The sequence below is a fragment of the Stegastes partitus genome, unplaced genomic scaffold (genome assembly GCF_000690725.1).
Source record: "Stegastes partitus isolate 25-593 unplaced genomic scaffold, Stegastes_partitus-1.0.2 Scaffold1294, whole genome shotgun sequence".
NCBI classification, from domain to species: domain Eukaryota; kingdom Metazoa; phylum Chordata; class Actinopteri; family Pomacentridae; genus Stegastes; species Stegastes partitus.
In genome coordinates, this window is record NW_007579025.1 from 26,094 (window position 1) to 39,922 (window position 13,829).

The 13,829-nt window shown below is 42.6% G+C and overlaps 1 protein-coding gene across 1 annotated transcript; it reads right to left on the reverse strand.

Annotated features, from left to right (window-relative positions):
- Nucleotides 1-12,007: 12,007 nt before the first annotated feature.
- On the reverse strand, nucleotides 12,008-13,691 carry twist1a (twist family bHLH transcription factor 1a). The gene is made up of 2 exons (XM_008298205.1): nucleotides 12,941-13,691; nucleotides 12,008-12,478 (listed from the first exon to the last, which is right to left on the reverse strand). The coding sequence occupies exon 1, from the start codon at nucleotides 13,547-13,549 to the stop codon at nucleotides 12,980-12,982; it is 570 nt and encodes a 189-aa protein (XP_008296427.1). The 5' UTR covers nucleotides 13,550-13,691; the 3' UTR covers nucleotides 12,008-12,478; nucleotides 12,941-12,979.
- Nucleotides 13,692-13,829: the final 138 nt, after the last annotated feature.

The window sequence follows — 13,829 nt, forward strand, 5'->3', positions numbered from 1 at the left end:
GATCCATTGACAAAAATGCACAATTTTATGCCTTTTAATGCACATCTTATGCCTTAGTATTAAATAATTGTTAAAATTAGTCTGTGCTTTATTATATGCAGTGAGCATTTACTGTAACAGTTCTGGGATCATGCAACTTTGCCCCAGAACATTTATTTCATTATTACAGTTACTTTATTATAGTTGCTTTATCGGTAACGACTTTTTGCACAAACCATGTGATCTGCTTAAAGAATAGGATTTGTGGTCATAGATTAACCAACCAGCAAAATAGAAAGTGGCTGAAATTAGCTTCACATTGACCACTTACGGCAATTAAATGCTGTTTACGTAATCAATAGTGCAGTATCAGATAATGAGATTCTTGCATGACCATTTATTTTTACTCAGTCGTGTTCAGTTTTTTGATTCTTCCTAAATGCAATTAAGAACCAGAAGTTTATATGACAATACTTTTGTTATTTTTTTCTTTTCACTTAAGTGAAACTTAAGGATATAAATACTTACTGCTGTCACTAAATATATGCTTTTGTATATGTACTTTAAAGACGTTGCATCCTTCTGACATTAGTTGCTCTCATCAGATCAACAAGAAAGACCAGAGAGCAGTCTGATCACACGGTTGATCAGTGCCTACCCGCAAACCTGGTGAGAATGCATAATTCATTGCCCCAGTGGGACCTTCATTAACCTGAGCTTTACCTTACACTGCCAGTCAAAGACAGAGCAGCGGGCAGGTGAGGCAAAGAGGCAGAGATAAAAGATCCCAGAGTGACTGAAAAAGATTGCCTGCTACAAGAAAGACCTGTTTTTGATGTTCTAGGTAATGATACCTTCCTCCAAATGGACAGAGCTCCAGCTGAGCCGCACAGCAGGTACGGGTGAAGCAAAATAAAGTTGCTGGCTCTTCCACGTCCAGGAGAGCGGAGCGCACACATCAGGCTGCCCATTCTTTTAATGCCCAGGTGTACACAAAAGACAGCTCCCCTGCCCTCTCATGTTTCTTGCGTCCCTTTATCCTTCTGTCTTTCTTCTTCTCTCTCCTTCTGTCTGCCACACACACATACTGAAATACACGGGTTATTACCATTAGACTTTACACCTACACTTTATGAGCTGCAAGCCTGTTACAAGCAAAACATGTGACCAGCTAACTGGTGTTTTTGAGATCTAGTCCTTTGAGGTTGAACTGTTTTCTACAGCCTGTGCAGGAAGCAAGAAAAAAAGTGGCCAGTTGATCAACCTGTTTGTGAGGCATTCTCAAATTTGCATAATGTGAGTCTTGCAGTGGAAAATGCAAAAAGAAACTTTGATATCATGGTTCTGCTTCAAGCCTCTGAGCGTCACTTTCTCGAAAGGTCACAAAAACTAGGTGTTGTGGTGTTTTTAGAAACTGCACTGACAGCAGTTGCAGGTCCTAGCCTGCAGTGTTCTATCTTTACCACTGGAGGTCATTGTCAACCCATGTTAAACTCCACTGAGGGTATATTTACTTACAGTTAGTTATTATTTTGTTTAAAAATGTAAATTTACAGTTGAAAAAGTTGCAACTCAAGGCTAATTGTAAGGATCTGAAGACAAGGACATTAACATATTGAAGATGAGATAACATAGAAACTGTAAGATTGTCATGAACAAATCACAAACTGCTTCCTCTTCACCTTCTCCCCTCTTGGAACTTCTCAGAGTCTCAACTAAGCACTTGTATCCATGTATTAAGCCACACATTGGCAAACAATGAGTGTTTGTAACATGATCATACTGACAAACAGCATGCTGATAGACTTTGAAAAGGTTCGATGGAAATGTTTTGTCTGTTCTGAAAACCAGTTATTGTTGTAATTTGTTGTAACTGACTGAACTCAAGCAGTGCTGCACTTTCTAAGGTGAGCTATGACCAGGCTCAAGGCCAGGGCCACTCGGTTTCTGTCTTACCTGCTCCATCAACTTTAATGAGAAAGCTTTTGGCCAAAGACACTGTGTGCAGACCATTTAATCTAGCAGCACTTTGGGTGGTTTTTACAGATGCACTTAATTTTAATGCTGTCACGATAAATAATAGGATATCACTGTTTTCACGGCTTTTGGTTTGTTTATGCTGAGAAGATACATTATTAGCTTTTGTGCATTTACTGGATGACCATATATCTAAGTGACAACGGAAAACTCATTTGTCATTTGATTGAATCCCTGTTTCATTTCTGCACGGAATACACTCTCTTGCTCTGTTGTAGGCCAGCGAGTGACCTGAGGCACAGTGTTCATGATGGTCTGGCCTGGAGGAAGGAGGCCGGTGTGTCATAGTTCAGAGGTCAGAAGGTGAAATGTTTTAGGCGATGGTAATTTAATGACGGATAAAATGCATGATATAACCCTTTGTCTTTGTTGCTGTTTATTCTTTACAAAATGTCACCTTTTCAACTACAGAATTTTATTTATTTATTAATTTTTTTCCTTTATTTAACCAGGTAGGTTAATTGAGAACAGGTTCTCATTTACAATAGAAAAAACTGTCTTATTCTTTTTTGTATTGCATTTTTTTGGAAAAACATAATCTTATAAATGATGTTACATATAAAATGCTTCCTGGTTGCAGCATTGTTAAAAAAAAAAGGCAATTCCAACAAAAAAAAAAAAAAAAAGATGTGTGTGTTTGAACATACAGATGTACAGTGGAGAATATGAGGAATCTACTGAAATCAAACTGATGCCAGTGTTTCTGTCAAAAAAAGAAGCTATAAATGTCTACAGACACTGTTGGTAAGTGTTTGATGCTCGTTTTATCTCCTAAAAATAGATCAGTTACATGATTTGTACCTGGCTGTCGTGACAGGAGGGAGATGTGTTAAGTTTTATGTGGTCATTTATGCGTCACATGCATGCTTGTGTTCGTTGCCATCCTGTGCAGTCCGTGGTGACAGAGTGACACAAGGCAGATTAGGGGTGACACTGGCTAAATGTTTGCAGATGAGGGCTCCCAATATTTAATCACCACGGTAACAAGGGTCATCAGGGCGGGCCAGTGGGCCAAGTAGCCCGAAGACATCACGGAGCAAGATGTTTATTTCAGAATCCGATAGCGGGTATGTGTGTGTGTGTGTGTGTGGGTGTATATGCCCTCAATTGTCCCTTGACCGCTTGCCTGAGGGGAAAGTGTGCTTGGTCACTGCTCTTCCAAACTTCACTTAACACAACCTCCTCTCCCCCCTGACCTCAGCATAATCCACATAGTCACAGTGTTGGCAGGATGAGGTGAGTGGACACTTCCTGGTGCACAACAACTCTGTCATTCTTGCGCTGCGTGTGCATTTCTGTGGTCCACTAGTAACCATTGTCACACATGCGCTGCACAAGCTTGATAGTTTGCTATCCTTGAGGGGAAAATATTTCTTATATTTCAATAGCATTTGATATGAAATTGCACAAAGACAACAAGTCACTTCGGCACAGATAGCAAAGTCCAAAAGTAATTAATTATCACTGTACTGCACACGGGTCCTAAACATTTTTCATAAAAGTGAGAGAAACAAGTGACAAAAAAAAGCAAAGAAAGGCAAAGAAGATTTAAACTTTGAAATCACTGAAGTGCTAATTTGCAATACCACTGCAGCAGTTGGTTATATTAGGATGAATAATGATTTGCCGGCTGTGAAAGAGTTCTGGCAGCCTGCAATGTGATATATAAGTTGTCAAAGCAACACAACATAAGTTGACAGCATTTATTTGGCTCATTTCAAAGCCTTTCATTTACTCACATGCTCATTACTCACCTCACACCAGTGACTCAGAGTGTTAGTCATCTCAGTGGATCTCTGGGGTTGCTTAAGGATACTTTACATTTAAACAGGAAGAGCCAGTAGTTGAAAACCCCCCAACGCTGCTATCAATGGAAGCCCTGTTTGCCTACCTGACCAACATTCACCCAGTTTTATGACAACGTTAAAAGGAGATAGTTTGGTTTTTGGAAGTACTTATCAACAATCACTGTGTTATCTACAGTAGATAAAAGTCGGCAACCCCCAGTTTGGAGAATGGACAGAAGCACAGAAGCTCAGTGATGAAGTGCTGTGGATTGCATCAACGCAGAAATGTGTGTTTGGCTCACACAAACAAATTCAAATTAGTTGAAGTGTATGCTATATTTAGATATTTTCACTGCCTTGCCAAACTGTCTGACAGCCCTCTCTAATGGGGAACTGGTGGAGTTATATTGCTGTCTTCAAAGCCACCAGACTCCATTGACAAAAACAGTAATTTTACTTCAACCACAGCAGTTTGTTGCTTAGCCTTAATGCAGATTCTCCTGTCTGCCTCTCCAAACTGTTGGTGTACTGATCATCATCTACTGTAAGCAATACACTGACTATTGGTGAGTACTTCATACAACCTCACTGCAAAGAGGAACCATCCCTTCAACAGACAAAGCAAGGAAAAGCTTATGCTAGCTTTGGTTTCATCCCATTGGCTTGGTATAGTCAAAAGCAAGCAGATTTATTGTGTGTGATTAACAGTATTAACACATTAACTAATGTCAAAAGTAATACAAAATTCTAAAAATCTATTTATCATCCTGTTTTAACTGGACTTACCCTAAGAAAAGTGATGAGGTAACTGGAAGAAGGTTTTACAGTGTCAATCGCCCACATTATGCGTTAAACTGGGTGTTTTTATTATTTATTTTTGCTTGTTTTATTCTCGTAACACCAGCACAAAATTGGTCTTTTTATTCTGTTCCTCTACCTTTTCACAGTTGGATTTATATAGTAAAGTAATATAGCCACAGAGCGATAAGGTAGATCTATGTTTCACTGTTCAAAAGAGTGCAAATAAACCTGCTTTACATCCATTTAGGAAATTCCACAAAAGCGTTGTGGGGATACTGTGGGCAGGAATACCACAAGTCTTCAGGGAACACCGCAGGAGAATATTTCCCGGAATTTTGGGGCCTGTGCAACCACAGCAGCAGCTCGTTGTGAGTCTGAACGCAGCTCATTTTGAGATAACGCAGGTAGCAGAGCTTTTTGTCTCCCTGACTGTTCCTCTCTGGAGGGCCCGAAATGAAAACAATAAACGGAGAGAAGAAGAAGACAAGGAGGGAGCGGAGAAAAGGGGAGGTGGAGTAGGATAATATAGGAGACGAGAAAAAGTGCATTTTTCTAACGGTGAATAATTTGTATGCCCTGACATGATGCTGCGCAGGACCACTTCCTGAGGCTCAGGTTTCAGTGTGTGTGAGTGTAAATGTGCTGCTGGGGGAGGGCCCACTTCCTGCACCAACTCCTAAATTTTGGGGGCCTTCGATTTGTGGAAAAGTTGGACGGAATATGCAGTAAAAGCAGGACTTCCTAAAAGATCAAAAACATGTCTATTAGCTGTGGAGATTTGTAAATGGGTGCAGTGAGCCTAAACAGACACTCAGCAGTTACATGTGAAAATCTGCAAAGTGACACTTTTACACAAACTCAGTGGCAACATTTTGTAAATGAATAACTTTGTGTGTTAATATAAAGAGAGATGAACAGCAATAAATGGATTTTTACTCTCAATGTGCAGGGTGTTACATCAGTGTGTAAGCTTTCTTGGACGCGTTAATAAGTGAAACAAAGAACGAGGGTTTGTACATTAGCAGGTGCTGATTATATGTGTGGCCTCGGGAAGTGTTATATGGTCAGTTCTAAGCTAAACAGCCTTGTTCAGACATGTTTTCCCTCCCTTATTTCACATCGGGCCCACCCTTTAATAGCGGAGTTGATATCCCTGTGGTGCCTTTCCTAATAAGCCCTGTTTATCTTAAAGCTGCGGAGCCAAGACTTACCACGGTCAAGTTGTGTTACCGTGGGAGGCACTTTCTCTCAGATGCCCAGCCTGTCTGTTTTGCTCAGCTCTATGCTTCAGCTTAGTTTTGCTAAATTTCTTTGCCTCTACTGATGAATTTTCCCTCTTTCTCTCTCGTTCTATGTGTGTGTGTGTGTGTGTGTGTGTGTGTGTGTGTGTGTGTCCAGCTCGAGGCCTGGCAGTGTCTGTTCTGAGGTTTTTGTGGCTGCAGGTAGCGGACCTGTTCACTTAAACACTGTACCTCTAATGTACTCCAGATGATCCAACTATTTATAACCCTCCCACATGCATGTGCTCACACGCACGCACGCACACACACACACACTCTTCTCTGCTGTAATCCTGGCGCCTGGCTCTTTACTATGCCATCATTTCTTGAGACCAGTTTGCTGAAAAGACACAGACATACAAACACACAGCTTCTCTAACGTGTCCTTCTTTGCATTGACTGTATGTGCTTTTGGTCTCAAGACCTTTTGGCTCTTTTTTTTTTTTTTTAAAGAGGTGGTGTTACTTTATACTTTTCCTGTTACTGTGCCCTGACTCCAGTTTGTGTGTGTGTGTGTGTGTGTGTGTGTGTGAAAGAGAGTTTGGAAGTTGGCACTAACCTTTACCAGGCAGCCGGGGGAAGAGAATTATGAGGCATTTAGGCCAGTTTTACTGGACTTGAAAAAACATGCAAATGGTTCATATGACACCAAATGCCAGGCTTATAAAATCACACAACCAACACCTTCGGAGACAGAAAAGAAAACGAGAGAGAGAAAGACACACAGACAGAAAAAACACCAGTCAGAAAAGCAAATACAATGTTCTAATATTAAACTTTTTGAAAAGTTAAAAAAAAAAAAGCCACACACACACACACTGATTCAGAGCACGATTGGCTAGAAAAATGCTGACCGGCGATAATCATCACATCAGCAAGACTTTGTTTTCTTACAGTCCCGGCATCTCTGCCTTTGTCTCGGTGTGGTTTTCTTCCTCTCTTAAAGTACACTGACACTCTCCAGAGTTGCACACACTTCTTGGGTAAATAGCGAGGCACGGTGAGTGTTTTTCTATTTGTGCGTGGAGGTAAACACAAAGAGGTGAAGGAGGGGGAGACGGAGTTATAAGAAGAGGAGGAAATGAGAGGGGGATTATTAAACAGAGCGAGGGAGATTACATGATAGATAAAAGGAGAGAAGAGGGATGAAGAGGAGGAATATGGGGTTGGGGAGGAGTTTGGGATGGGAGAGAGGGAATGAGAGCGGTGGAAAAGACAGAAACAGACCACCTCAAAGTAATGAGAGAGGGAGTGAGGAGATAGAAGGAAAGAAGGTGGAGAAAGAAACAGAGAGACCACCCCACAGTGAACACCAGAGGGAAGGCTGCACATTTTAACGTCTATTTCTCTCCCAGCTCAGCTCCCCTTAGACCAACACTGAGGCTGGAGTCGCTCTTACTGCCAAGTCATCCCTCACTCTGCCCTTATGTATGTGTGTGTGTGTGTGTGTGTGTGTGTGTGTGTGTGTGTGTGTGCATACTCGGTCATGACAGGGGCCCCCAGAACGCCAGTAAACTATGGCTGTGCTCCGCTTATTGCTTTCAACTGAGAAAAGCACAAAAACTTTATATAATCCAAGATGATGCAACCGTGTGTGTGTGTGTGTGTGTGTGTGTAGGTGTGTGTGTGTGCGAGTGTGTGTGTGTGTGTGTGTGTGCGACTGTGTGTGTGTCAGACGAATCTCACTTACTCTGAACGGAGTCAAAACAATCCTCTCTACTATTAACACAACAAGGAAACATACATTTCCCCACTGAAAGCCACATTGCCGTCACTATGAATGGAGCTATGTTGAGTGAAACAATGCCCTCTCTCTGTGGAAATAACACACAGCGTGTTGTGCGTGACTGGGGGCTTTTTTTTTTCATCCTGATAGTCCATAGATCTGCGCATGATAAGAAACCACTGCGGTTTTATAAGGTAAACATGACGAAAACCCTTTTAACCTTTATCAACAGGCCTCCTAAAGTTCCCCTTTTTCAGCCAGAATTAAACATTCAGCTCAAATCCAATAAGGGAACTTTGTATAGGGTGCAGTAAATTAAGTTAGGAGAAGGAGCCTATGTGTTTGAATGAGCTGTGCTGGTCTTTGATAAAGCGCCCATGTTTATATTTGTAAAGCGGGGCCACTGTGATATTGTCTGGTATGTGGAGAGTTATAAGAGGCTTGTGTTTAACTCAATCTGCAAGATAAACAGCCTCGGGCAGGAGAGCTGAGAGGATTCATATAAGTGTGTTTTCTTCTTCCTTAAAGTCTCCTCTTCTTCTTTTTCTCACTGCTCTTTATCAGCTTGTTCGTTTTTGACTCTTCGTCATTATCCGGCCTCTCTGCTCATGCTCGTGCTCCGGTCCCTGCATCTGACAAGTATTAGTGAACTCAGTGGGCATTTTGTGGAGGTGAATGCGGCGGCTCGTGGTCCAGCTGGGGGTCGCCGCTTTCTGGGGACGGGGTCACTTTGAGAGGTCACAGGTCGGGACTGGTGGGTGCAGTTGGTACCGACCTCAGGGAACGCGTGTGAGTGAATGCTCATTATGTTGGTAGGCTGCTGGGCCAATTGTGAATCCATCCTGATTTCCTCTCTCTCTTTCCCTGCTTGCTTGAACAGTAAAGCACACTCTATAGAGCATCAAAATGTCTCTCCAGTCATGGATTTAACCTCTTAAAAGTTATCTCTTTGTATCTACATTACATATTTAGAAATTATGTCTGTGGAAAATAATCCCCTCCTGACTTAAAATGGCTTGGATCTAACTCTCCACTCACTTGCTTTAGAATGTTCAGATATATGAAGTCCCGACCAGAAAGCCCCAGTCTGTAAAATGATAGGATTGGTTCTTTGTGTTTATTATATATGAAACCCTGGTTGTCTCAGACTGTATCTTGAAGGTGGAAAGGCCTAGCAATGACATTGTCTGCTTTTTTTTTCTTCTCATAATGTGTCTTCTAACACATAAAAAGCACCATATGGACATGCTAACGAGGTAAACAAAAAGAAAAAAAACTGGTTTTCGGAGAGGGTCTTTAATATCTGTGTGAAATGCTCTCGTTATTAATCCACAAAAATGCTCACTACATGAGGAAAGCAAAATGATTTGAGCTAAAAACCGTGTTGCTCACAATGGCCAGATTTCTTTTAATGCTCACAAATGACACAGAAGTTCAAGCCTTTAATCCTTAGTATGTAGTTTTCATAATGTAACTCAGGAGCATCTTCACTGGACCTCCCTGCCTCCCAGATGGCTGATTCTTTCAACCCATAGTCCAGAACCTGCATGGTATTATTGGGGTTCTGTTTCTAACTTTGGAAATCCTCCTCTGGAAACATTATGCAACACTATTATTACTTGTGACAGGTAAACTGAATTTTAATCAGCAAAAATTGGCGGGATTCTCCTTTAAAATGACACAATTTGACCTAAGTCATCATGTATTTAATCCTATCATCCATTCACCATACATGAAATCATTTTGTGTATTTCTGTCATTGTATAATATAATAGATACACAATAAGGATAAAATCCTAATGACAGCAAGTCTTTTGAAATAGTTGCTGATTTTCAGACTCCTCTTGGACAGCATAGATGTATACGTGTGTCTCTGTGGTCCTTGTTTCCATAAAGCATCACACCCAAATCTGGATGATCAGCTGGACTCCACCCTCATCCCCACACTGACTAATGGACGACAGGGAGGTCAGAGATTTGTTATCAAAACACAGCCGCAATTTAAATTAAAAGAAAAACAAGTTTTATAATAAATCTATAATTTTTTTTTACAGCAAAAACACATTAGAAACTATGCTCTGCTTGGGTCAGTACACTGAAGTATTCCAACACTGACAAGCAGCAGAGATGAAGGCTCTGAGTGATATGCAAAGCAGGATTTCATTTCACTTCAGAGAATGTCCTCAGGTATGATTATCTTGATTTGAGCCGCAGAGCACCAGAGACTCTAGTTCACACACACATGCATACATACACTTACACCTACACACATACACACTAACTGCCTCAGGTTGAGATGAAACACAGATAATTAGCTCTAATGGAAACCAGACTTGCAAATCAAGTCCCTCTCTCCCCCCTCTGTCTGTCTCAGCTGGACTTCCTCTCCCCGCCTTGTCTTTTTGTGGTGTTGAGGGTTAATGTAAACCAGGGCTTGTTACCCCGTAATGGGGAACTTCAGAGGGAGATGGAAGTGAGGGAGACACAATGCTGAAAGAAGAAAAAACAGACAGGTAGACCTCTGTTAGAGCGCTTAAACAACCAAACAAACTACAGCCCTGGCTCGCGTTCGAAGCACAAGAGTCAGAAATCTATGTTTAGAAAGATTTACAGCTCCTGGATTTATTAAAATACACACAGGCCTGCACCTTTGGCTTTTAGATCAGTTTAAGGACTCTGAGTCCAAAGCAAGAAGATATAAACTGTGATTAATGAGCAGAAGAGAGAGTGTGTGTGTCACTCATCAAAGAGTCTATAAATCATCGCACACTTAAAACTAGAGAGCCGGATTCCTTCACACTGATAACAAGCGGTCATCCCATTACTTTCAAACATCAAAGGGGGGCAGGAGCTGAGTTGCAGGAGCCCTCTTCCCCCTCTTTCTCTTTCCCTCTCTCTCTTTCTGTGGAATGTATTTCCCTGTTTGGTAGGCGTGAGAAATCTCCCCGTGTGTGTGTATAACCTATATGTGTTTGTGTGCGTGTGTGTGTTTCGAAGCCTCAGAGGTGACATTCCTCCGTGTCAGAGCAACAGCCTCAAGTTTAAGATAACACGGCCACGGTGATCTAAGGGTGGGAATCGATTCCCCCCGGCGGCTGGCGAGGGCCGCAGGTCAGAGCTGATGGCTTTACCTTCCGCACGCAACCCGTGATGCAAAAACACAGTAATGCTCCCATAATCATCTCTTAACAACCCTGTGGAGAGATGTGGAGCTCCCTATAGTGAGTCTGCACTGAGCCCACTATCTTTCATCTCTGATTGGTCCATCTGATATCACCATGGCACTCTTGTAATAATCTTACTGGAGCTTTGTTTTATGTGAAACATAGTAGCATTGATTCATTTATTCAGGACTCTTAAATTTACAAAGATAAGGGTTCAGACGAGCAAAGGCACCGATATACTTCCCGTGTAGTTTTCTTGTCTTAATGCAATCTAGTCCATCCTCCCTTGACTACATCTAAGGAGAAATATTAGCCCATGTATTTCTTTTTTATGCATCTTTCAAGAAGATTTATTTTCTTCAGGTTGATATTCAAGTAATAATTGATTTCTATACAAAGCTGAATGTCCCTAATTCAGAAACCATTATATCGTTATGTGGACAGAGTTTTTGTAGCATGACCTGAATTCATCTTCATTTCTGTGCAAAACTAGCCAATGGAAATTGAGAGTTGTATTTTTTTAAATCATTGAGAAAATTCAAAAAGAACTTAATCATGTGCAGTGATTGCTTTCTGCTACAGCTACATGAAGATGTAATTGTGTAAACCCAGTTGTTTTGGACTCATATAAGACTGTAAGACTTACTTTGAGAATGCATGGTGTTTAAACGTGGATAATCACTTCTTTTTCACCAGAGTCTCTGGCTATATACAATTACACGGCCTATCCAGTTTGCATTATGACCCGTATCCACCCCATTTATCTGTCAAGACTCTTGGGGTATTGCTGCTGCTGCAGCACCTGCAGGAGACTCCCATGCTGACCTGTGGCTCAGAGGACATCTGGGAATATCATGCATGCCTCCCACAGCTCCAAATTCACCATGTTCAAACAGACCACCAGCTAATTATGGCTTTCCCAGATCCCTGAGCTCATGAAATCACTACAGAATAAGCCACCGGTATGAGATGTTTTCTTTTGCCCCCTCCACTGTGGTTTACTTAACTGGGGATTCACCAAAAACCAATGAAAATAAACTCTCTGCACAGGCGCAAAGCACTGACACCATGAGAAATGAGTTTGTTTCAAAAAAATCTCAGGTATTTACAACAACTTTAGTGTGCAGAAATGCACAACCCCAAACTTCATCTTATGGTTATGAAACTAGCTATTTAATGCAGCATCGTTCTAGTGCTTGATTGAATATCCCAGCAATTAAGAGGAATCAAAGATACCTTCTTCTTTTTTATTGAGCATGTTACCAAATATTTACAGCACTCAAAACACACAGACTCTAGATCCGTTCAGGGTTCTGTGATATCCCAAAAATAAATAACTTTTATTTGAGAAGGGGAAAGAATTTCAAACCTGTGTAGAAAAATAAATACAAAATACTTCATTTTCTGTGAAACACTGTCACAGGGAATGTGGAATGACTTGTCATTTTTCTCTCGTGTTTCAAAACAGAGCAGTTTGTCAGAGCTCCTTTTGTTTTTACAACATTCATAGTCGCAGTGGTCTTTCTTCATATCCGTCCTGTCTGTCCTAAGTGCTCCCTTGCAAACATTACAGTCCATGCAAAGGGAAATATGAAAAGGCTGCTTTCCTCTGAGGCCTGAAGCACAGCGGCTGAGCCTGGGCCTCAGCTGTGTTTGGCCAGTAGAAGGGTTGGCCTGATCCACTGGTTCCTCAGTGTGGGTAATCTGTGAAAGCAAAAACATTTTGGTTAAAAGAGATCCAACACATAGAAATACATCTTAATGCATGTGTAGGCTATAGGTGGAGGGATGTAACCTCGTTGTGACCTGAGGTGGGCAATAAAGCCATGTTTTCAGGTGGGAAATACTTTGGCTGTTTCCCTTGCAGCTATATAGCATAATATGGGAATCTCGCATGACTGTTTTACCAATAACATGCCTAATTTGAGTTTCTGCAGCCTCTAAGGGCACGTCCACATCATTTTCATAGCCAAAATCAACAGGCTTAATGAATAGTAGAAGAGGTTTGGGGAGGCATACAAGTATTGCAGCCAGACTATTCCTATTGGAACATAAGAGCTGAGATATTAGATTTTTCATTTGGGGGCTGTGCGTAAAAGGCGCACAGGACCAGTTTGGCACCGTTCCTATCCCTGCAGGATAAAAAATGAAAGGAGCTCAGCCTACCGTGCTGTCCCATCAGCAACAGCAGCAGTCTTGGTCCTGCTAGTGGGACGTCGTGGACAAGGACCACGATCCCCCCATCCTCCAGACCGAGAACGCGTAGCTCAGCCGCTCGTGCGCCACGTAGCTGCAGCTGGTCCCTCGCGCGTCCAGCTCGTCGCTCTGCAGAACTTGGCACAGGAAGTCTATGTACCGGGCCGCCAACTTTAGCGTCTGGATCTTGCTGAGTTTGTCCGACGGGAGTGTGGGAATGATTTTACGTAACGACGTGAACGCCTCGTTGAGGGACTGCGTCCGTTGCCTCTCGCGGATGTTGGCCATCACGCGTTGCGTCTGTAGGTCATCGAAGGAGCGCGCGGGGCTGCTGCTGGCCTCGCTGTCGCCGCTCCCGGTGCTGCCTCCTCCTCCTCCGCCACCTCCTCCTCCTCCATCGCAGCTCTTTCTGCATTTCTTCTTCCCGGGGCTGGGAATTTCCACGTCTCCCTCCTCCTCTTCGTCGGTGCTCCTCCGTGCTTGCCGCCGCTTCCTCGCGCCTCTCCGCGGCAGCTGACGGTCGGTCTCCTCCTCGCTGTTTCCAGCGCTGTCCATTGGGGGGGAGTCGTCTTCCCGCATCGTCTTTTTCAAAAAACTTTTCTGCGGCCTGTAAGACCGTTACAACCCCTGACCCAAATCCACTGAAGTGGTTACAACATCAACAAACACGGCAGGTAAAAAATGAGCGCGGCCTGTAGTGAGCTGTGGGCTGGTATTACGGTAAATGTCGTGCGCCACGGAGAGGGAGAGGTGTCTGCCAGACTGGGACGACCCGAGCTCTTATAGCGGGGAGCGGGCAGGAGGATTTTGGGGAGCGCTGTGATTGGGTGAGGAGGGGTGTAATATAATACTGCAGGAG

Bases quoted from the DNA above. Each gene is read 5' to 3' on its own strand.
- twist1a (XM_008298205.1), bottom strand. From the start codon at position 13,549: ATGCGGGAAGACGACTCCCCCCCAATGGACAGCGCTGGAAACAGCGAG.